The sequence below is a fragment of the Myotis lucifugus genome, unplaced genomic scaffold (assembly GCF_000147115.1).
Source record: "Myotis lucifugus unplaced genomic scaffold, Myoluc2.0 scaffold_91, whole genome shotgun sequence".
NCBI classification, from domain to species: Eukaryota; Metazoa; Chordata; class Mammalia; order Chiroptera; family Vespertilionidae; genus Myotis; species Myotis lucifugus.
Window position 1 is genome coordinate 898,207 of NW_005871139.1, and position 21,986 is coordinate 920,192.

Below are 21,986 nucleotides of genomic sequence, written 5' to 3' on the forward strand. Positions count from 1 at the left end.
TAGAGGTCGTGGTGGTAGTTTTACCCACATGTCTACAGGAACTGTTGCAAATTTACTTCTCAGTGGAAGCAGCTTTCATTACCAATATAAATTACTGATTCCATTAAATGAAACTTCAATTTCTAGACTCGATATAAACAGTGAAGTTGCTAAAACTATTAAAAAGGCCCAACTTCTCATTATTGATGAATGCACTATGGCATCCAGTCATGCTATAAACACCATAGATAGATTACTAAGAGAAATTTGAATGTTGTATTTGGTGGGACAGTTCTCCTTCTTGGAGGGGATTTTCGACAATGTCTCGGTATTGTACCGCATGCTATGCGATCAGCCATAGTACAAACGAGTTTAAAGTACTGTAATGTTTGGGGATGTTTCAGAAAGTTGTCTCTTACAACAAATATGAGACCAGAGGATTCTGCTTATAGTGAATGGTTAGTAAAACTTGGAGATGGCAAACTTGATAGCAGTTTTCATTTAGGAGTGGATATTATTGAAATCCCCTGTGAAATGATTTGTAATGGATGTTATTATTTTTTTTAAAATATATTTTATTGATTTTCCACAGAGAGGAAGGGAGAGAGATAGAGAGCCAGAAACATCGATGAGAGAGAAACATCGATCAGCTGTCTCCTGCACATCACCTACTGGGGACTGCCTGCAACCCAGGTACATGCCCTTGACCGGAATCGAACCTGGGACCCTTCGGTTCGCAGGCCGATGCTCTATCCACTGAGCCAAACCGGTTTCAGCTGGATGTTATTATTGAAGCTACCTTTGGAAATACTATATCTATAGATAATATTAAAAATATATCTAAATGTGCGATTCTTTGTCCAAAAAATGAGGACGTTCAAAGATTAAATGAAGACATTTTGGATATACTCAATGGGGATTTTCACACATATTTGAGTGATGATTCCATTGATTCCACAGATGATGCAGAAAAGGAAAATTTTCCCATCAAATTTCTTAATAGTATTACTCCTTCGGTAATGCCGTGTCATAAATTAAAATTGAAAGTGCGTGCAATCATTATGCTATTGAGAAATCTTAATAGTAAATGGGGTCTTTGTAATGGTACCAGATTTATTATCAAAAGATTACGACCTAACATTATCGAAGCTGAAGTATTAACAGGATCTGCAGAGGGAGAGGTTGTTCTGATTCCAAGAATTGATTTGTCCTCGTCTGACACTGGCCTCCCATTTAAATTGATTCAACAACAGTTTCCCGTGATGCCAGCATTTTGATGACTATTAATAAATCACAAGGACAAACTCTAGACAGAGTAGGCATATTCCTACCTGAACTGGTTTTTGCACATGGTCAGTTACATGTTGCTTTCTCTCAAGTTTGAAGAGCATGTGACGTTAAAGTTAAAGTTCTAAATATTTCAGCACAAGGGAAATTAGTCAAGCACTCTGAAAGTGTTTTTAGTCTTAATGTGGTATACAGGGAGATATTAGAATAAGTTTAATCACTTTATCAGTCATTGTTTGCATCACTGTTGTTTTTATATCATGTTTTTGTTGTTACATCCTTTTGTTATTGTTTATTTATTAATACATTTATATATTATTTTCATATACATTTTACTAATTTCCTTTCATCTCTCACACTTCTATTATAGAGAAAGGGCAAATAGCAATATTAAAATATTTCTGCTAATTAATTCCCTTTTAATGTGCACAAATTTCGTGCACTGGGCCCCTAGTAATACAATAATAAACTCCCTGTTTCACGTACTCACAACTGTAAGCCTACTTTTGCTCCACCCTGTATAGTTACCACTCTATAAATTTTAACCATTATAGTGACTACCTAATGAATACTTTAACAAGCATTTACTATATAGTGTTAATATATAGCAGGCACTACTGGTGTGCTCTCTCTCTCTCTCTCTCTCTCTCTCTCTCTCTCTCACACACACACACACACACACACACACACATACACACACCCCCATCAACTTCTTTTTAAAAAAAAATATATTTTTATTGATTTCGGAGAGAAAGGGAGAGGGAGAGACAGAAACATCAATGATGAGAGAGAATCACTGATTGGCTGCCTCCTACACCTCCCCCAACCAACTGGGGATCGAGCCCGCAACCTAGGCATGTGCTCTTGACCAGAATGGTCCTGGGACCATTCAGTCTTCAGTTCGATGCTCTTTCCACTGAGCCTAACTAGCTAGGGCCCCAATAACTTCTCATACATAACAGCCCTATGGGTTGATATTAATTAACAAATGTCTTCTTGCATGCTACTTTTCAAAGTGTGCTTTTAGATACATTATCTTTTTTATTCTCACAAACACTATCCAAGTGAGATAGAAAATGGAAAACAAGACCCACAAAAGGCTGGCATTATAATCAACCAAAATAAAGTTTAAACTATTGTTTATTCAGATGTTGTTTCACAATGAGCATTTCAAACAGATTGCCCATAAACCCAGTGTTTACAAATAACTATGCTATCTCTTCAAGCTCTCAAAAATGTAATGAGAAACATATGTACTACTATTTGTAATACTTTAAATAATAAATTTTGAAAATGTAATGAGTTACATTCTCCTTTTTTGTGGTTTTAACCTTAAAGGCTACATTATTAAAATAATAATAAATAATATTACATTCTAAGAAGTTATGGAAAAATATTAAGTATTTATTGCTTAACAGATTCTGTATGGTGCAATAAACCTCTCCTTTACCTAGCACTATGAGGAGGTGATATATTCTAAAGTGATTCATTTTCTATAAAATATATGCCTTTTATAGAAATCTTTAGATAATGGAACTTTCCTATTTTGGGCTGGGGTAAAGGAGATAGTATTGTAAAACAAAACAAGACAAACCAAAACCCACCATTCTTCCATGCCACTATTTACTTTCATGCCAATCCCTACTTTTGCTTTGATGGAATTATGGGAAAGCTGTGTAAGAAGATTAGCGATAGAAGAGGCAGTCACAGTGGAAGGGATTTCTTCAGAACCCATTGCCTTTTCCTTGGATCTCCACTCTCAGGAAAACTCAACTCAACAGGTGCATATCACCCTGAGGAATTTGTGCCTCGGCATACTCCCAAATTGCTGCTTCAGGATACAGCCCCATTTTGTTTCCAAAAGACAACGTATACCTTCCGATCAAATGTAAACTGGGATTCCTCACTCCCACACTTCCTGTTCCTCAGAATTATGAGGCCTCAGAGTTCAGGAGAACACAAAACCTCGCAGCATTCTTACAACAGGGCAGAATTCCCTGAATCTGCCCTATTTGAATCAGATGTGTGTTGAACAGGGAAGACAGCCATGACGGTTAGGCTGAAAAATAATGAGCCCCAAAGTCATCCAAGGAAAAGCAATCACCCCAGCAAGTTTCCAGAGGAGCCCAGTGAAGAGCCCGCAGCCAGGCTCAGTGAGACACAGCGGAGCCTTCCCAGCTGCTTTTCTAAAGAAGCCTGGACAGGCTTGGACTCTTGTTCCTTGTTGGCCGATAGGAGCCTGGAACAGGGCCCTGTACCAGATGAAATGTCCTGATCCTGCCAACTGCTTCTTGGCTTTGAGCAGCTGTGGGAGCAGCTGGTTTTACAACACACAGAGTGAGTCCTTGTTCTGAAGGAGGAGGGTTCTACCTGCTGTGAGAAACTTAGAAGTTTGGGTCTTTATATACAACTACCTTCATGAGCTGTAACCTGAAGATTTGGTGTGTTGTGCTTGCTATTCGAGTATAACCAAATGATCTACAATGGTTTTATCCAGGGGAAATCTTCCTGCGATGATAAAAGTCAAGTTTATCCAATTATTTGCTTTCAACCAGAAATTAAAGAGTCATGAGATAAGAAATCAATTATGCCTGCACCAGTATAATTAAAAACCAACTGAATTCCAGGAATCATAGATATCCCAGTAGAGAGATTTTTTTTTAAGGTATAAAACCTATAGGAGAGTAAAAACTTGAGAGGAGACAACAATAACAAAATTTCAACAGCTGAAAAGTAGCCGAGCTGAATCTTAAATTGGCAGTGGAGAAAGCCAAGGCTAATCCAGTTTATACCACAGAATTCCCAAAAGACCCTGGGGGCATTACTGGAAGTAGGTAACAATGGCAGGGCTAAAATAAAAGAGGATCTGTTTAACTTCTTTTAAGAAATAGCTAGATTCCCCAGACCAGACACCTACTCTGAAAAGCTGTGTGATTACACCTCTCCCATCCTGGCAAAAGATACGTATCCCAAGTTACGTTCTCTGGAAAGTATAAAATATAAGTCTCCGGGTGAGAGACTCAGCACAACTTGTGGGGGAGGGGGGACTATAATGAACACGGGGATTGGGTAAACACACGCACACTGAGATAGTCACCCCAACCCTTGGCCACCACGTGGTTTCCAGAAAGATGGCAGCAACGCCCAGACCCTCCCGGCAGGTGACTGGAAGCTCTCTGGGTGATTTGAACAGCCAAAGAGAAACTGACACTGGTGGTCCCACAAGGGAAGAGCCATTAACAGCACCTCAAGTAAAGCCAGTGCCAACAAGCCCCATCAATGTGTATCAGGCTCAAATTAACTTTGCCCTCCTTCCCCACTCTTGAATATAACAGACAAAGAAGGATGACTTGACATTGGAGGAAAGATTCTAAAATGAAAGAGTCCAAAACAAACAACAGGAATACAATCAGCAGAATTCGAATTGTTGGAAACTCTATATGACAAATGGCCTGGTTTCTTCAACAAATAAAATGCATGGGGAAAAAAGGAGAAATAGGGGAAACTATAGATTGAAAGAGACTTAAAACACATATCAACCAATTGTGCTATATGGACCAGACCCTATTTGAGTATTGATTTGAACAGTCCAAGTGGTTTCTTAAAAATGAGATAACCAAAGCAATTTAAATATTGGTTGGATGTTTGGTGATACTAAGAAACTGTTGTTCATTTTTTAGATATGACATATTATAGTTGTTTTAACAGTCCTTATATTTTAGAGAAAAATATGTTGAAATATTTATGGATGAAATTATATGATAGCTGAAATTTGCTTCAAGACTGTCTGGGAAAGGGGACTGACTAAACAAGCTTGGCTATGGGATGAAGAAAACATGAAAATCTTTTATAATATTATCTTTACTGTATGTTTGAAATTTTCAATAACAAAGAAAACTATGGCCCTAACCAGGTTTGCTCAGTGGATAGAGCATCAGCCTGCGGACTGAAGGGTCCCAGGTTCGATTCCGGTCAAGGGCATGTACCTTGGTTGAGGGCATATCCCCAGTGGGGAGTGTGCAGGAGGCAGCTGATCAGTGTTTCTCTCTCATCGATGTTTCTAACTCTCTATCCCTCTCCCTTCCTCTCTGTAAAAAGTCAATACAATATATTTAAAAAAAAAAAAAGAAAACTATCATTAGAATCCTCAGACAATAAAATCATAAAACAGAAAAAAATAATATAAAAAAGAAACATTAAAAGAATTTTTAAAAGCTCCTGTAAATAAATAATAAAAGAAATAAAACATTTAGTAAAGAGTTAAAGAAAAAAATTGAGGACATATCCCAGAAAGTACAGTGAAAAATTATAGAAATGAAAATAAAGAAAAGAATAAAAATTAGAGGACTAGTTCTCTAATGTTTAAAGTCTTGGTAACAGTTCCAGAAAGAGTGAAAAGAGAAAGAGGAAGAAGGAATTCATCAACACAATAATGTAGGAAAATGTCCCAAAACTGAAGACCATGAATTTCTAAAAGAATGGATCCCAGCCAGGTGTGTCTCAGTGGGGTTGAGTGTGGACCTATGAACCAAGAGGTCATGGTTCGATTCTTAGTCAGGGAACATGCCCGAGTTGCGTGCTTGATCCTCAGTGGGGGACGTGTGGGAGGCAGCCAATCGATGATTCTCGGTCATCATTGATGTTTCTATCTCTCTCTGCCTCTCCCCTCCTCTCTGAAATCAATACAAAATCCAAAAGGGTAATATGCAAAGTGACCCTAACATCAGAACCACTGGGAATGACTGGTCACTATGACACATACTAACCACCAGGGGGCAGATGCTCAATTCAGGAGTTGCCCCCTGGTGGTCAGTGCGCTCCCACAGGGAGAGCTCTGCTCAGCCACAAGCCAGGCTGCCAGCTGCCAGCACAGAGGTGGTGGCGGGAGCCTCTCCTGCCTCCTCAGCAGCACTAAGGATGTCCAACTGCAGCTTAGGCCTGCTCCCCGCTGGCAAGTGGACAATCCCCGAGGGCTCCCGGGCTGCCAGAGAGATGTCTGACTGCTAGCTTAGGCCCGATCCCCCGGGGAGCGGGCCTAAGCCAGCAGGTGGACATCCACTGAGGGGTCCCAGACTGTGAGAGGGCACAGGCCGGGCTGAGGGACACCCCCCCCCCCCGCCCCAGTACACAAATTTTTGTGCACCGGGCCTCTAGTATATATTTAAGAAAAAAAGAAAAGAAAAGAATGTGGCAATTTCCTAACTCAGTGGATGAAACAGGCTCACATCAAGACACATCGTTGGAAACTGCAAAACATTGGAAGCAGAGATTTGACAAGTTTTCAGAAAAAGAAAAACAAAAACTCTGGCTATATTTGAAATATCAGGAATCAGAAGCATATAGGACTTCACAACAGAAAAAACTAGAAAGCAATGAAGTAATACTTTCAAAATTCAGAAGGACAATTATTGCCAATCTATAATTTCTATATCCAACCAAACTACCAATTAAAGGTGAAGGCAGAATAAAAATATTTTCAGACATGAAGAGCTCAAACATTTTATTTCTACTCATCCTTTCTCAACAACAAAGGCAAGGAAGTAAATATAGAAAGAGGAATAAATGAAATACAGGAAACAAAGGGTCTAGCAGAGGAGAGAGGTGAAGGGAATTCCCAGAATAGTGACAAATAAAGATTTCAAAATAAAAGTTACTATCTATGACTCAGTTTCCTTGTCTGTGGAACAGGGAGCTAACAATAGTACCAGTCTCAGACTTGTAAGGATTCAGCATAAAACACTTAGAGCAGAACCTGGCACAAAGTAAGAGCTACAGGGTATTATCATTATCAAAGAGTTAACTCTACTCTATATTAACATATAACTATTTAACATATTACAATAACTTAAATAAAGAAATAAATCAGCCCTAACTGGTTTGGCTCAGTGGATAGAGCGTCGACCTGTGGACTGAAGGGTCCCAGGTTCGATTCTGGTCAAAGGCATGTACCTTGGTTGCGGGCACATCCCCAGTAGGGAGTGTGCAGGAGGCAGCTGATCGATGTTTCTCTCTCATTGATGTTTCTAACTCTCTATCCCTCTCCCTTACTCTCTGTAAAAAATCAATAAAATATATATATATAAAAGAAATAAATCAATGTAAAACATATTTCTGAACTGAACATACTTCCAGCTTGGAATGACTAAAAATAGTCGCAGAACCATAGGGTTTAGGAGGTTGGCAGGGTTCTGAGATTTTTCTAGTGTAATTTTCTTGTTTTAAAGGGTAGGAAATTGAAGTTCAGAGTGGCTAACCTGCTTCAGACTACCTAGGCATTTAGAAGAGGAGCTGGACTGGCAGTCAGCTGTTTCATGTCATCGCACTAAAAATCAGAAGTGCAGCGAGCCTCAGAGGGTCACACATACAAACAAAATCACAACAGAAATAGTTTGTCCAATTCAGTGATTGTATCCTACAACCAGGCCCTGCGCTCAAATATACATCAGCAGAAAGGCCACGTAGAGCTATTCAGGGCAAAAAAGAGAGGAAGCTACTAGTTAGGTTGACATTAAGGAAGAAAAAGTATTGAATTCATTGCCCAGGAAGGACACCTCTGGTGATTTTACACACAAAAGTGAGAGTATTAATCCCTAATGTTCTGGACCAATATGAGGCAGCATGGATGGGCATTGCTGATCCATGAGTAAAAGGATGGGAAGCAGTGCATATCCATCACAGTTTTCTAAATCTTTCTAAAGGAATACCCACCATTTTTAGGAATAGTAGTCTTTTTGGTCATTGCTACCAAAGTAATGATGCTCTCATCAGAATGATCTGGCAATGAAGACTACTGAGCAAGGCCAATGAAGAGCGTGAGTAGTCAGGGGAGGAAGGGAAAGAGATAGAGAGTTAGAAACATCGATGAGAGAGAAACATCGATCAGCTGCCTCCTGCACATCTCCCACTGGGGATGTGCCCGCAACCCAGGTACATGCCCTTGACCGGAATCGAACCTGGGACCCCTCAGTCCACAGGCCGACGCTCTATCCACTAAGTCCCACTTATCAGCTTGAGATGAACTTATTTTAAAAGAAAATTGCCCATTTACTTTTCACTGAACTGCAGAAGAAAAGTACATGCTAATTTCTCTTCTTTAAAACACTATCAACTTTTATGCTTCTTGAATATTTATTCAAACAATGTCTAATTACTTTTGGATACAGTAACTGTTCCAAAGCAATCCAAATACTACAGTGGTGACCAGTTGGATTAAACACCTCTTAATATTTTGATCATTTAACAGATTTAAAGTGACAGGTAAAAAGTTCAAAAATACAAAAAATGCTTTTAATCCTTTTTATAAATGCCTATTTTGGTATTTGTAATGAATAAGATTTTCTCCTTTCACTTTCTTATAAACATTGGGTGCAGCCTGGAAAATCATTCAAATAAAAATACAAAAGCATGTACTGGTAACTTAGCAAAGTTAGTAAAAACATAAAAAGAAATAAAAACTACTTTAAAATATTTCCAATTTATTCTGTGCTTGAACAGAAACATACAGAAAACACAGTTTAAAACTGAAAAATACCGCAATGTCGACACTCACAGAAAAAGTAGGATTCCGGTGTTTGCCAGGGCGAAGGCGAGTCCCAGAATCCCACTGCCCATAATGGCGTTGCTCAGGTTAAACACAGACATGCCCAACGAGGTGGTTCCTGGAATCTGAACAGAGACAAACATTCACACTCAGCAGGACAGTCCCCAGACCTGTTCATCACACCAAAGCCTTTACAGCACTGTTAGACACCAACACAAATTAAATTCAAGAAAACCTTCTTGGGGGGACACCGACAGCAGGGCAGCAGGTCGCAGGCGGGGGCCATGGGAAAAGGCTATTACCAGACGCTGGGCTCGGACAGGAGGTCAGTGGGCCGGCCGCCGCCAGGCGGCGCCACCCGGACAAGAGCCAGGAGCCCGGCCAAGAAGTTCAAGGAGGTCACTGCGCAAGCGCGAGAGCTTAGACCGCTGCGGAGAGGAGGCCTCAGGGCGGTGGCCCCAGCGGTGGAAGCGGCGGTGGTGCTAAGGGCACCTCCTTTGGCTACACATTCCATGGAGACCCTCAGGCCATGTCTGCTGAGTTCTTCGGTGGCCGAAATCCCTTTGACGCCTTTTTTGGACAGCGGAACGGGGAAGAAGGCGTGGACATTGATGACCCGTCCTCTGGCTTCCCCCTGGGCATGGGTGGCTTCACCACCATGAGCTTAGTCCGCTCCTGCCCTGCCCAAGAGCCCACCCGAAAGAAGCAAGACCCCCTGTCACCCATGACCGTAGGGTCTCCCTTGAAGAGACCTACAGCGGCTGTACCAAGAAGATGAAGATCTCCCGTAAAAGGCCGAACCCCGATGGGAAGAGCATTCGCCACGAAGACAAAAATCTTGACCATTGAAGTGAAACGGGGGTGGAAAGAAGGGACCAAAATCACCTTCCCCGAGGAGGGAGACCAGACCTCTAACAACGTTCCAGCTGACATCGTCTTGGTTTTAAAGGACAAGCCACACAATATCTTTAAGAGAGAGGGCTCTGACGTCATTGACCCAGCCAGGGTCACCCTTCGGGAGCTCTGTGTGGCTGTTCTGTGACTGTCCCCACTCTGGACGGCAGGACCACACCCATCGTGTTCAAAGATGTCATCAGGCCTGGCATGCGGCGAAAAGTTCCTGGAGAAGGCCTTCCTCTCCCCAAAACACCCGAGAAACGCGAGGACCTCATTATTGAAGTGATCTTCCCCGAAAGGATTCCCCAGACGTCAAGAACCATACGTGAGCAGGTTCTCCCAAAATAGCCACCTGGTTCCCCAAGGACTGACCAGGGACCTTTCCAGAGCTCAAGGATTTCCGGACCGTTCCACCAGTTGTGGACCCGTGAGAGGGCGGGAGGGCCCAGGGAGGGCTCTCGTACTGCTGAAGGTTTTACAGAGAATATATTACAATCTTTCAAAAAAAAAAAGAAAAAAAGGAGAGAAAACCTTCCTTAGTGGTTTAGTTGACCTTTAATGGGTTTCCAGAAAAATACATAGAATCTGAGGAACATCCTGGTGAATATAGATAGCTATGCCTTTGGTACCATGCTGCATGAATTAAAAAGATCTGTCCCAAATTATATGATTAAAAAATAAGCATACTTATTATAATGACACTTACGTATTCGTCACATTTCTTTTTTTCCAAGTGGCTGTTTGTGAGACTTCTTCTACTTTCGCGATCAGAAATAAACTTGCTGTAAAGACATGTATAATACATTTAACCTCATGGTAGTGATTTGAAGCTTAACGTTATACCTAAGTGATTGATTACTTACCAAAACATATTACACATGAAAAGTTATCAATCTAATTCAAATCGTTTCAATACGAACACATTAAAACACTGTATGCAATGTAAGTTAACTTTTACGTAGATTTTTCTCTAACTACAAATCAGATAATGTCAAAAATACTCTAACGCTGTCATGTAAAAGGATAGCAGAGGCAGGATTCTTTCTGAGCTCCCATTCCTGGAGTACAAAGTTATTAAATAGGAATTCCCTCTCCCCTGAAAAAAAGGAAACAACTCTTTCTCCATCAAATATTGCTTCAGCATCTGCCATATGCAAGTCATCAGACAAGGTGATGAGAGAGACATGAGGGTATGTAATATGAGATGCAGACACTGAGCTATAGGAGTTCAGCAGAGGAAACCATGGTGGTGGGGGCAGGGCATTAGTCCATGGTTAAGGCCAGAACTAGGGCTTTAAGAAAGGGAGGGATTTACAAGGTGAGTTTGAATCCTCACTAGCTACAAGGCCCGAGACTACCTCAGTTTCCTCTGTGAAATGAGAGTAACACTATTACATTATCTCATGGCGCTCTTGGGAGAATGAAATCATCACTACAGCTCCAGGCACAGAGTAGGAGCAACAGGGGGGGCGTGGGATTTGAGCTGGGATGGGAAAGATTCAGGCAGGCTAAGTGGAGTAAACTGTCTGCAAATACATAGAAGAAGGAATTCAGAATGCTCTCAGAACCATATTCAGCATTAACATCAGAACTTTATGGCCTAAATCTTTAATTTTTAAAAAATTCACCATTAAGCCCTAGCTGGCTTGGCTCAGTGGATAGAGCGTTGGCCTGTGGACTGAAAGGTCCCAGGTTCAATTCCCAGTCAAGGGCACATGCCTGGGTTGTGGGCTCAATCCCCAGTGTGGGGTGTGCAGGAGGCAGCCGATCAATGATCCTCTTTCATCATTGATGTTTCTATCTCTCTCTCCCTCTCCCTTCCTCTTTGAAATCAATAACAATATTTTTTTTAAATCACCATTAAAAAAATAAGTGGTATTGTCAAAGTCCATTTGTTGGCTGCTTGTATTAGTAAAACATGTTAGGTATGCTGTTTCCTCTTCCAGAAAGTTAATTATTTGGTCTTAATACAAACTAATCACAATAAGTGTTTCACTAATGAATGTAAAGCCACTTGAGCTGAACTATTTTATGCCCTAACCGGTTTGGCTCAGTGGATAGAGCGTTGGCCTGCAGACTGAAAGGTCCCAGGTTCGATTCCAGTCAAGGGCATGTACCTTGGTTTCGGGCACATCCCCAGTGGGAGGTGTGCAGGAGGCAGCTGATCGATGTTTCTCTCTCATCGATGTTTCTAACACTCTATCCCTCTCCCTTCCTCTCTGTAAAAAATCAATAAAATATATTTTTAAAAAAGAGCTGAACTATTTTAAAGAAGCATTCATCTTTAAACTGTACATTATATTTTCACATGCTTTTTTGAATAATACTGTTTCATAAGAAACCATTTTCAAAAAAACCATCATCAATATTGGCTTTATTTAACTATCTTTTTCATCTTTAATCCAAGGGGGTCTGGCTTCTCCCTGGCATCACCTTGCCAAGTTTGCATTATTTTGCCAAAATAAGCCAAAAACAGGCAGTATACCAGCTTCCTGAGATCATCACCTGGTAGAAGCAGCACGGTCTGTGGCTTACTCCCTTCAGCATCTGCCTTTGCCTAGGACCTGGCCAGTTACTGTGAGAGACCAAAAGGAAGATGAAGAAAACCTTGGTCTCTGAACAGGAGAGACCACACTGGCTCACACCAGAATGGGAATGCCAGGCTGCGCAAAACTGAGATGAGATAAGGCATCCAGAGAAGGAAAACCATTATTGGAAGGGATTAGCCAGAAGACACTTAAGGCCAGAGGCCTGATAAGTAGGATTACAGGAGAAGGACAATATTTTGGAGACCAATCTGGCAGTTATAGAGTGTTTGGCCCTTTTCTTGCCCTTAACATTTTAGAGCTTTCCACAGAATTGAGGGCCACAGGCCTGGCTAGAGAGAGGCAAGGAAAAGCAGCCTTCCTTTTCACACAGGCAGCCCAAGGAAATGCAGGTGCTGCACTTACCAAAATGAAATAGATTTCCAAAATAAAAATACACTTGGGCCCTGGCCGGTTTTGCTCAGTCATTAGAACGTCAGCCCTCGGACCGAAGGGTTGTGGGTTCGATTCCCAGTCAAGGGCATGTGCCTCAGCCCTGGTAGGGGCGCATACAGGAGGCAACTAATCGATATTTCTCACTCTCTCCCTCTCCTCCCTCCCTTCCACTCTCTCTTGAAATCAATGGAAAAAATATACTCGGGTGAGGATTTATATATTTTTTAAAAAGCCATTAAATAAAAGACTATTTAATCAGGCTAATTTTAATAATCAACTCAAGTCAATCTAATATTTATCCAGAAGGTCCCCCATTTGCCTTTCATGTGGAGGGACTTCTTTTCCGAAGAGAATTTCCATTATTTTAAATTAATGGAAGAGCCTAAACATTTTCAAGCAAACTGAACAAAACATAGCAAACCACCTGTAGCAGATTTAAGCCCCCTGGCCTGGCCCCATGCCCCAGAATTGGTGGCAGAAGACTGGTGGGCCGGGAAGAAAGAGGTATCATCATTATAACACTAAAGGCATTCAGTAGGGTCAAACACTGTGAAAGGGGAGGAAGAGGAAAGAATCAAACTGAGTAATGGTGGCGTGTTAAGACATGGGTCTTTATAAAGTATCATCTAGTGCATGGAGTTGGAATAAAATAGAAAGGGAGAAAAAAAAAGATAAAGAAAAGAAGGGGGAGGAAGAATAAGGCCCCTACATGATTGCCGGCTCTTCCCCGCAGAACTTCTGCAGGATGGGGATGATGAAACTGACTCACAGGGCTGTTGAAATGAGTAACTATCAAAAAGCACATTAAAATATATTGTATCTCAAGAGCCTCCCTGATTCTGCCTCTTCCGGTGCACTTTCTGCAGCAAGACCTAATAGGTTTTCCCAAAAATCTTCACTGGCTCCCCCACTGAGACACTTTCTTCTTTTTTTAAATATATTTTTATTGATTTTTCACAAAGAGGAAGGGAGAGGGATAGAGAGTTAGAAACATCGATGAGAGAGAAACATCGATCAGCTGCCTTCTGCACACCTCCTACTGGGGATGTGTCTGCAACCCAGGTACATGCCCTTGACCGGAATCGAACCTGGAAGCTTTCAGTCCGCAGGCTGACGCTCTATCCACTGAGCCAAACAGGTTAGGGCCACTGAGACACTTTCAAATGTAAATCCCTCACCCTGCAATTCCTGATGCTGCTGAATTTGACTTTGCCTCAATGTCCCAATCTCAGCTCCCACTAATCAAAATGATCTTCCCAAGAGGGGGTGAGGACTGAGACAGGATCATAGCATTCCTAGAGACGGAAAAACACGGCAGCAGTGGGACTCCACCTCCACTGGGGAGAGACCCTGTGTCCTCTTCTCAGCCAGCACCTTCCTGCCAGTTCGAAGCTTCATCCATGAGCCTTCTGATACGCTGGTTTGAGCTGAATTTCCTGACTCTGACCTACTTACTACTTTTTCTGTGGCACAGACTGTGCTACTGAACTCATCTCACATCCAGAGCTGCTGTACAGTGCTCTCAGCCCCTCAGCTCCTTCTTAAATGTACCTGCCCATGCATTAACAACTCAGAGGACCCTTTCGTAAACCGAATATGCATCGTCTATTTAGGAATTAGGGAGTAGCTTAGGCTGCAGGGAAGTCAGGCTCAGTAAGAATGAAATAGTAAGAATGAATAAAGAAATCCTCTTGATTCTCTTTATGATATCTCCACTTTTTCTTCTCTTTAGTCTTTAAATCTCTGCTTTGTATTTCTGAAAACTTTTTTTAAACAAAATAAAACCAACCTTTTTAGTAATGGAAAAGTTCATTCAAAAGAAGTAGGTCAAGCGGCTTATCACAAGTTTCTGCTATCTTACCATTTAAAAACATGCACTTGTGTGATGAAAACCACGGACTTCTGGCAAAGAAACTGAGTTAAACTTCTCTTTATTTACTTAAAAATGGGCTATGGGAGAAGGTGCCTTTGACATGTGGTCTCAGGATGATAAAAGTATTATAAAAAAAAGAGTTTTCACTGGGTTGGTCTGTACCCATAAAGAAGAATTCAATCAACTATTAGGTAGCCAATTGTTCTGAGAACAAAACCAAACAAAAACTTACAGTGGCTGTCATGGTGACCTTCAGAAGACAAAGCCTTCAAAAGGAGTAGGTGTAAAGGGAGGCTGAGCAATATAGAGCAGTTATTTAAAACCAAAAATAAATCAACATCAACAACAATCAAACAGGATGGGCTGTGTAATAGGAAGATATTCTTCCTAGTTTAATCTCTACCAATCAGATTCTTACTAGATTATAGTGTTCTATTTGAGGTTTCATAACACAGAAGAGATCAATGGTTGTACTTAGATGACCTTTCCCAATTCTTTCCCTGAAATTCTAACATTCTATAAAAAAGGAAAAGAGAACAGGAGGAAGAAGCAAGTAACAAAGAGGCTGGAGAACATGTAAGATTTAAAGAAACAGCAGGCATTTAAAGAGAAGACTGAGAGGTAAGCAAAGCCTTTCTGGTTGAATAAACTCTACTGAAAATAGGAGAAATCCAGGTTGTAACAGGAGCTCTTAAAGCAAGGAAAGAATTTTCTGACATAAGAACTGATCATCAGAAGAAGTGATGGAATATTCTTTAACTTTTCAAGGATTCTCCCAAGTGATATAAATTTAGTACATGAACTCTGAAGGATATACAGGGACAAAAAAAACAAAAGGCTGATGTAGGGGGTAGTGACAAGAATTGCCCCAAATCCTTTTAAGAACAATTTTAACAAGGGACTTTGTTAGATGCTGCCTGGGTCACAACAACAATAACCACGCAGAGAGATGAGAATAGTAAATAAATATGAAAATATGTGAATATTTGCTTAGATACAGTTAGGATAATCTACTAATATTCCAACAGCTTTAAAGAAGCAACAGTCAGCAATCATCCGGAACCTAAAACAATATTATTATTCCTTGATGTAGACAAGAAAGAAAGAGAATGCACTTTTATTGATAAAGACACATCTCACACTAAAAGGCTTACTATTGCCAGACACTTGCCAAGTACCTTAGATGGGTCTTCTCATCTATTTTCACAATACTCATCTATTTAGTACTATCACTAGCTCCATTTTAGAGAAATTAAGTAACTTGACCAAAGTAACATTACTAATAACAAAACCATTGAGCCAGGATTTGAACCTAAGCTGGCTGATGGCAGAGCCTGAGTTCTTAACCTACAAGCAGGAATACATTTACTATTCCCCGACACTCCCGGGAAGTAAGGTATTTTTACTATCCTGGTTCTTACAGGGATGGACCTGAAGCTCAAAGGACAAGACCTATCGATAGAGCCAGGATTCAATACAAGTCCAAATTCAAACCACTTAACTACTGGCTCTCTCTTCTGTGTCTGTCTCTGTTTTTCACTCTCATTTAACAAGTATTTTGTAATTTCCCACTCTATATCAGGCACTTTTATCTATCATTTCAAGGTGCAAGAGATATAGAGGTATTGAGATGATTCCTCCTCGCAGGAAGCTCACTTCTAGGGGAAGAGTCTAGAGCTTGCTACTCCAAGTGTGGTCCAGGGACCAGCAGTAAGGGTATTACCTGGAAGCTTGCTAGAAATTAGAACCTCAGGCCCCATCCCTGATCTACTGAATCAGAATCTGCATTTTAGCAAGGTCTCCAGATATTTCCTATGCACTTTAACATGTTAGCAGAACTCCCACTACTCCACCACCACCACCCCAACCACACCACAAACAAACAAAAAATGTTAGCAGAACTGGTCTAGTGGGCATTTTGAAAGGTTTTGCTGTTCTAGGTATAGATTTCTAGGACTATAACCCAAAAATTATGGCATGAAATAAAACAACGGAACTGGAATAGGGGCAGTTGTTCTAATGCCCAAATGGCTCTACTCTATTTTTGCCTAAACTTTAAAACATTTTTCTAAGAATAGGGGAGTTTCCAGGCAAAGCTGTAAGCTAGATGCCAGGTGATCAGAGATCAACATTTGTTTTCAACATTTTCTCTAGCTTCCTAAAAAAGAGGAACTGTTACATAGAAGTTCCCTGTTTCGGGAGCTCGTTCCCTTAGATGCATATAATTGAGCCTACCTTCCTCCCATCAATATGAAAAAGCTACAAGAAGAATGAAAGGTATTGCCCAGCTGGTGTGCTCAGAAATTGAGCATCAACCTATGAACTAGAAGGTCATGGTTCGATTCCCGGTCAGGACACATGCCCGGGTTTCGGGCTCAATCCCCAGTGTGGGGCGTGCAGGAGGCAATCAATGATTCTCCCTCATCATTGATGTTTCTGTCTCCCTCTCCCTCGCACTCTCCCCTCCTCTCTGAAATCAATAAACATATATTAAAAAAAACAAGAATGAGAGGTATTTAGGTATAGTTTTTGCAGCAATCATGGTGGAGATCCTGATTTTTATTTATCTTTTTGGCTTCTTGGCATATGTTGTTTTTAATTTTATTTGTCCTAGAGCCAAACTAAAGAAAGGCTCATGAACTGTGTCAGTGAAAGAGAGGAGGTAAGATAAATGAAGAAATAAATGCATCACACCGCACGTGCAGTAAAGGAACCAAATTCTGCAAAACAAGTGGTCAACACCACCAGCAAACCTGCTGTACCAGCTCACTGCCTTCGTCACAGTCTCAGAAGATGTGAGTTCACTGGGCAAGGTGCCCAAGTCAGGGGTGAGAATGGTCGTCACTCAAAAACTGAATATTGTTAGTAAATAGAACTCTTTAAGATCAAGTTCAGACTCTAAACTGAGTATTAGAATGACTCCCATTTTAAGGTCTTCAAGGTTTGCCTTGCTTTGGGATTGAAGCTGTGTTATAAAACCAAAGTGTCCTACTTGTGAAATGGTTGGGATCCCATGCACCATTAAGTGGAGGTCAGCAGTGACTGCAGAACAGTCCAGGAGTACAGAGCATAAATTAGCACTGGCAGAGTTTAACTGAACTAGCTAATGCCTGAGCATTATAAGCAGAGGCAGGCAGAGAGAGTAAAAAAACTAGGATTTCAGATGAACCTGTGTATGCCCTTGAGCAAGTTATTTTATTTCTCTGGGCCTCAGTTTCCTTACTTGTACACAAAAATTTAAAAATTTCCTTATTTGCAAAATAATGCTTTGCATGATGCTTTTATAAGGATAAATGGCAATACATGTAAACACAGCTGGCAGTCAAGAAATGTTCATTATGACCTGGCTGGTTTGGCTCAGTGGATAAAGCATCGGCCTGAGGACCAAAGGGTCCCAGGTTGGATTCCGGTCAAGGGCACATGCCCGGGGTTGCGGGCTCGATCCCCAGTAGGGAGTGGGCAGGAGGCAGCCAATCAATGATTCTCTCTCATCATTGATGTTTCTATCTCTCTCTCCCTCTCCCTTCCTCTCTGAAATCAATAAAAATATATTTAAAAGAAGAGAAAAAGAAATGTTCATTATTATTAATAATTTGACTTAGAAAAGGTAAAAGAAGTAAACTTGAGTCCAACAATAAGAAATATCACAATACAGTAAATGATTCTTGGGATTATAATGAGGAAGTGCCTGGATGGAGACCTAACCACTAAGAACATTTAAGGAAGAGAAAAGGAAGAGGCAGGGCTGAAACTTCTGAGTATGTATGTGTGAATGATGGCAGCTATCTCCTATGCTGGACTTCCACTTATTTATGTACACACTACATCCAAATATAGAGCAAACTATTGGACATTATTCCCAATATGATGCCTGGCTAGGTGATGTATGTTGTCATCTCCCTCTACCCCAATTTCCTTCTGACAACCCCTCCACCCCAAGAAAAAAAGTGTAGCATAAGGAGACCCGTATACTCCCCTCACTTCTCGTAGCTTTTTTAGAGGCATCATGCTTCAAACAAGCCACACCACTAGCTGCCAAGCTGGAGACCTTCCTGCTACGGGATCCACTCGACCTGACTATAACTCAGGAAGACAGAGAATGCCCACATCACTAAAAACATAAAGACATTTGGCCCTACTCTCGGAAATTAAGAAACTCAGAACCCAAGAGTTGGACAGACATGCTGAGGTCAAAAGCTTCCAGGCCAGCACTCTTCCCACCTGCCTCTCTACCTCCTCTCACTGGTGGCATCTTTTCTTTTCCTTCTGCTACATGTACTATTTCTCTACTACAGTTTCTCATAGAGCCATCTGGGCTCAACTATAGTTATTATTATTTAAATTCCATGTTGCAAATGATGCTTACAGTAGTGCATTTGTAGTTTTAACACGGGAACACTGGCAAATGGGACTTTGACCGTTTCTTGATTAAAAACGTGGGCGAGAGCCCTGACTGGTTTGGTTCGGTGGATAGAGCGTTGGCCTGCGGACTGAAGGGTCCCAGGTTCGATTCTAGTCAAGGGCATGTACCTTGGTTGTGGGCACATCCCCAGAGGGAGGTGTGCAGGAGGCAGCTGATCGATGTTTCTCTCTCATTGATGTTTCTAACTCTCTATCCCTCTCCCTTCCTCTCTGTAAAAAAATCAATAAAGTATATTTTAAAAAAATGTGGGCGAGGTCAGATGACTATAGGACACAGTCAGATGTGGGTTGCAGTGAAAGGCCAATAGTCTGTCTAATTCATAAGCACAGAGCTTCTGAAAAGTTAGGGCTGGTTGGGGGCCAATGTATTATACACTTTTATTAGACTCAATTGAAAGATTGGAAAAGATGAATAAATTGCTTTCCTATTTGCTTCATCTGCTACTGCAGACTATGCCCAACAGATGTCAAATAAGAAATTCAAATTACATCTTCAAATGGAGCATAACTTTAGTAATGAATAATTCAAGAGAATAACTGAAAATCAGAATATTTTAGAGACATTTCTTTTACTGGATAGAAAGTGTTAGGAAAATACTCACCTATTTATTTGACCATTTTCTACTTCCGTGAAGTCATTGGAATCATTGCTGATGTTGTCATCTTCGGGCACTGTCATGTTTTGCAACTCGGTTAATTCGAGTCCACTTTTGAAATGCATCATGTTTATAAAGTACCTGTAGTCAAAAACTTCGTCCAAATTCTCCTGTTCCGAGTGTATTTACAAGTGGATAGCAGCAAAAATATAAGCTTGACACCCCTAAAATATAACACAGTGAAATAGAGTTAAACATATGAATATAACCAACTGATTAAGACAGTTTAAGTAAACAAACAGTTAATGTACTGATAATGCAGCTTTTACATTTTGCTACTCAAAGCGATCTTTGTATATCAAGTTATAAAGGCTCTATATTTTATGCCTTTCATAAATCTCCCTCCATTTTTAACTATAAAGTGAGTTATGTCCCACAATCTTTATGCTCACATTTATAGGAATACCATGTCAGCTGCAGGCAATATAGGTACCGTTTTATAAAACAGTGTGTTTAAATTGAAAGCGAGTTGGTTACTTGAACGTGTCAGCTTGTAGGACACACATATAGCTGGTTACAGACCACAGAACCACAAATGCTCCTCTGATTTAGCATTCCCAGTTGAATAAAAATGCAATAAATGGCATCAGGAGGGATCAACCACCCAACCTAGAGGTCAAATAGCAAAGGACAAATCTGTGTTTTGAAATTTAGCAGTTTATCCATCAACTGCAAGAGATTAATTCAATCTCTGCAATGAAATCACTCCATGTCAGGGAATTAGAGATTTAAAAATTCATACTCAGGGGATTTAGGTTAATCCATCTGAAACTACATTTCCTCATCAGAAACAAAAGATTTGCAGAGCTCACATTTTCCCCCATGTGGATGACTGGGATTTAAATTTCTGAGGGGTCACCAATAGTATACAAGGAGGGGACCAAGTTTCAGACACATATCATCACAAATCAAAAAGCAGGTGGTGCCCTGCTTGGTTTGCTCAGTGGTTAGAGCATAGGCCCACACATCAAAAGGTCGCCGGTTCAGTTCCCAGCCAAGGGCAAGTGTCTTGGTTGTTGGTGGGGTGGGTGTGGGAGGCAACCGATCGATGTGTCTCTCTCACATTAATGTTTCTCTCTTTCTGCCCCCCCACCCCGCTTTCCCTCCCTTCCACTCTGAAAATCAATTGAAAAAAATATCCTCAGGTGAGAAATAAATAAATAAAAATTGGTGGCAAGCATGGCGAATACAGTTTCAAAAGTAAGCCTTCCATATGTGCAGGAGCCTCACCGGGAGAATCTCAGTGAGGTGATGGGGACCATGGAATGAAACAGAATGTCAATGAAATTTTTTTTTACCTCCAATGGTAATTGGATGACCTTTTTATATTTTTTCTGATCCCGAATTCCATAAGATGATTGCAGTTCTGTGTCAAAACACCAATGTGCCCATCTAACATCCTGCATATCTCAAGAAGCATTTGGCTAATTGATAATATGTTCAGGACCCATAGAAAGTACCCTAGAATGATATCTATCCAGGATTTTCTTCTTCTCCTCCTTCTCACACAGCCAGGCCACACATTACTCCTTTTTATTCACACAGTCTCCCATCTAGAATGAAACCTCCCAGTCCCGGGATCCTTTACAACTTCCACAACATACATACTTTCTAATACCTCAAGTTCCAGGAGCTTCACCTTCCTGCAGGCAGGGTCTCTCCTGGAGAGCAGGAAGCCGGGGCAGGGAGATGTGAGTTCCGTGAACTCCTGGTCTAAGCTGCACGTGGCAGCTCGGGGCTGCCTCTTCCAGCCAGGGTGGTAGTACGAGAGAGGAGCCACTTCTAATTGCTTTTAGTGCCTTCACACAGTAGCCAGGTTTACCCCCATCTTTACTTTGCAAAAGATGAACTGTGTTAAGACAACTGAACACCACCTTACCCCTTGGCCCCCCTTGATGAAAGCTGCACAAATGCACTGGCTGTCTCCTGTATGGCTCCCTCAGAGGCTACTGAAGTGATGCTACAGGGCTGGTAGGAAGTTGATTCAGTGGATGGAGTTTCCAGTCTGGATTAAGGAGCCCTTGGCTCTCCATAAACTGGTAGGAAGCAGGGCACTAGACAAAAGCTTTCTAAGGAGAGGAAAAATTGAGTAACCGTAAATCGGGAGTCTACTGTTTGAATTTAAACTTTCATATCAATATATGTGTGTGTGCATGTGTGTGTGTTTATACAAATAACACACACACACACATGCACACACACACATATATATATACATATATATCCTATATAATAAAAGGCTAATATGCAAATTAACTGATCACTCAACGCAGGAGCTGCCCCCTGGTGGTCAGTGCGCTCCACAGGGGGAGCACTGCTCAGCCAGAAGCTGAGCTCAAGGCTGGCGAGTG

General features: G+C 41.2%; 1 protein-coding gene and 1 pseudogene across 1 annotated transcript in view; one reads left to right on the forward strand and one right to left on the reverse strand.

Annotated features, from left to right (window-relative positions):
* Positions 1-21,986, reverse strand: part of SLC38A1 (solute carrier family 38 member 1) — a 69,619-nt gene that overhangs the window by 28,839 nt on the left and 18,794 nt on the right. Inside the window, exons 3-5 of the mRNA XM_014458165.2 lie at positions 19,582-19,799; positions 10,410-10,485; positions 8,816-8,931 (exon numbers count right to left, since the gene is read on the reverse strand). Coding sequence (XP_014313651.1) covers positions 8,816-8,931; positions 10,410-10,485; positions 19,582-19,703 — 314 coding nt within the window. The 5' untranslated portion in view covers positions 19,704-19,799. The remainder of the gene's footprint in view (positions 1-8,815; positions 8,932-10,409; positions 10,486-19,581; positions 19,800-21,986) is intronic.
* Positions 9,321-10,206, forward strand: LOC102427856 (annotated as a pseudogene).